The sequence below is a fragment of the Bombus impatiens genome, unplaced genomic scaffold, assembly GCF_000188095.3.
Source record: "Bombus impatiens unplaced genomic scaffold, BIMP_2.2 scf_4016, whole genome shotgun sequence".
NCBI lineage: Eukaryota > Metazoa > Arthropoda > Insecta > Hymenoptera > Apidae > Bombus > Bombus impatiens.
Window position 1 is genome coordinate 658,808 of NT_180435.1, and position 2,913 is coordinate 661,720.

Below are 2,913 nucleotides of genomic sequence, written 5' to 3' on the forward strand. Positions count from 1 at the left end.
CGGCGGGTGGCCATTGATCGTTTGCGTCGATCTATTCCGATGACGTCAAATCCGAATCGTTCGATCCGATCGCGACGAGCTAAAATCTCCGAGACTTTCGCGGGTAGCCGTTCCGCTTCTTTATCAACGATACGCATTGTTCGATTGGCTACGCGTTACGTTGGTGCAAAAATAAAAGACGAATACGTCGTGACAAGATGCGAATGGAACAACAGAACTGTCGCAAGGAACATGTTCGAACATCAATTTGTACCGAATACTACCGCGGAGTAAATACGACTAACTGGTAAAACTCGCGAATCTACAAGCTACTACGAGCATAGATCGTACGTACGTTTTTCTCGTATATCGCGGTGGAAGAAATTTCTGCACGTGGTCGCCGATTCGTGGCCGTGGATCGTCGAGTAATAGGCGCGCGCGTGCGAAGTAGAAACTATGGAAAAAACGGTCGAGCCATTTTCCAGAACAAGGTGTAAACTACGCCGCAGATAGATCCTTGAGATCATAGGAAAGCCGTGAACACATATTTGGACGCTCCAGTGGCGTTCCTCGCGCGCTGCGACTAAATGTAGACAGAAGAGGTGCGAAGCGAACTCGAGTACTTGACGATGAGCATAAGGCCTGCTTTTTTCCCTGACGTTACAAGGAAAAGATCGGGCTTCCGTGCACACGAGCGGGTGCGCGTTTCTCTGATCCCGTTCCCGAGAGGAAGCGGAGAACGTTTAGCAGCTAGTAAAATCAACAGCAAACTCAAAGAACCTTTTCAAACGGAACGTTTCGCTGTTCGATTAGCGTTGCGGCACTAACGATCGACGCTGAAAGCCACGGGAGAAAAAGTGGACGAGAACCACGACCGATATCTTTTCAGCCGTCCCGTTCCCGATTTCGACGTTTGTTAAATCGAACGCGAAATAACGAGGTTATGGCCGACCGATAATTTGGTTCGTGCCCTCGCCAATACGGAACCATCGATTAATTATCGCTAGTTCTCGCACAGACGCTAGAGCAGTCTTTAATCCGGCTACTATCGATCGGTGCGAGCGTGCAATCGAGAAAGAACGGAGGCAAGGAAAGTCGAACGGATATCGACCGAGCTACGAAGCTCGTAGCGTAACAAGCGGTCCGCGCGGTTTATCGTCACCGATAAACTTTGCGAGGTGACGCGACGCGGCGCGGATATTTAGCGGGCGACACCCACGTAGGGTCGTCTCGCCGGGTCAGGACGAAATTTTCAACGGCGCTCGTAACGAAAGTACGCGTTCTACGACGTTAAATAAACGCATCCTCTCCTTGTCTCTCTCGCGGCCGCGCTCCGCTCGTTCCTCTCCTCCCTCTATCTGGCGGCCGTCTCTCTAATTTGTCCGTTCAAACAAAAAGCAATTTGTTACCCAGCGGACTGACTCTTGGTCCGGCGGTGCGCGTCCCGCGCGAGAGACGAGCACACGGAAAGAGAGAGGGATTATCGAGGAGCGAAGGAAGATGGGACGCGAGAGGAAGAGAGAGGGACAACGTGGACGCGCGAGCAACGGAGAGAGAGCGAGAGAGAAAGCAGAGGAGGTGCTGGCTGTGCTCGGTGGTGAAGGAGGTGGAGGAGGAGGTAGTGGCTGATTTAAACCTGTCTGGCGGCCCGCTGCGCGCTTAACAACTGAAAAACAAACATGGCGCCGAGAGAGCGCACCGGCCAGCGGGAGCCCACGTATGCCGCGCGTACCGAGACTATAAAGTGCTTCTGGTACCCCCGGAACCCGCTGTTCTTCCTCCAGCGTGACCATTTTGTCCCCACGGATGCTACGCGGACGCGGTCGCTGTTCCGTCCGGAACGAGAAAGCGTCGAGCAGATTTCGTACTTTTTCATCTTCTTTCCCTTGCTCGCACACGCTCTTTCGCCTTCGCAAGCCAGCGAAGAAACCCCAGCGCCTCGACTTCCCGTCACGCTCGCGTAGACCACTTTCGTGCCGATCGATGATCTCGCGTAAACCGTAGCGGCGGACCACCTCCGCTGGTGGAATCCTCTTAACGGAGGTCCCTCAACGACACCGGCCGAACGAGATTGCGTCGCGTTAATGGCAAAACTTACCCCTGGGGTGTTAGCTTCCGCGCCGAACGGATACTTTGTCCACTCGAGCTTCTCCTCTTGTGTCGTGTCCAAGAGAACAACTGCAATCAGAGAGGAAGAACGCTGGTTAAATGGCGAAGCTACAGTCGGGCTGCAAAGAAAGAATACGAAGGGATAGAAAGGTACGCGTTGCGCTTTTTCGTTCGTGCGCAACACCGATCGACCTGGGTCTGCCGTTAAACGGATCCGTGAGGAAGACCGCGCGGTGGAAAGGACGCAACGCTTCAAACCACGAAGAAACAGCGACGATCGCGATTGGTCGATCGATCAAGGTACGCGATTCCTCGGCTCGACCAGACACTCGTCGGTGTATCGAAACGCGCGCGAGAGCCCCGGCAAAGATTTTACCGTGAAAAGTCAACGGTTTCGAGGGGAACGAGAGAAACAACTCGCTCTCAAAATGGCGGATCCTCGAGACCGTGCTAAAACACCTTGCTTCTCGGCAGCTCTCGTTCTCGTCCTATACGAGAAGGGTGAGAAAGCCCCGACCGAAGGGAGGAGAGGATCGGGCGAGAGAGAAAAAGAGGGAGACGAAGGGTCGCGAGCGTATCGTTACACACGCGACACAGCCAGCAGGTTGTGCATCGTGTCCTGCGACACGTTTGTAGTGGTGGTCGTATCGACCGGCTCTCGGCTGCTGCTGCTACAACCCACCCTCTCGCGTTCCTCTCCCTCTTTCCCCTTTTCCTCTTTCGCTCCGCGTGACGCGCACCCGCGCGCCATCTCCCTCCCGGTCTATGTCTTTCACCCCGTTTTCGAATCTCGCCTTCCCCTCTATAGTTTTGCCTCCGTCCTTC

The 2,913-nt window shown here is 54.4% G+C and overlaps 1 protein-coding gene across 2 annotated transcripts in view; it reads right to left on the reverse strand.

Moving 5' to 3' along the window:
• LOC100745112 (ephrin type-B receptor 1-B) overlaps positions 1 to 2,913 on the reverse strand; it is a 97,758-nt gene that overhangs the window by 41,919 nt on the left and 52,926 nt on the right. For both annotated transcript variants that reach the window (XM_033324621.1, XM_024372245.2), the window contains exon 4: positions 2,078 to 2,157. In XM_033324621.1, coding sequence (XP_033180512.1) covers positions 2,078 to 2,157 — 80 coding nt within the window. The remainder of the gene's footprint in view (positions 1 to 2,077; positions 2,158 to 2,913) is intronic.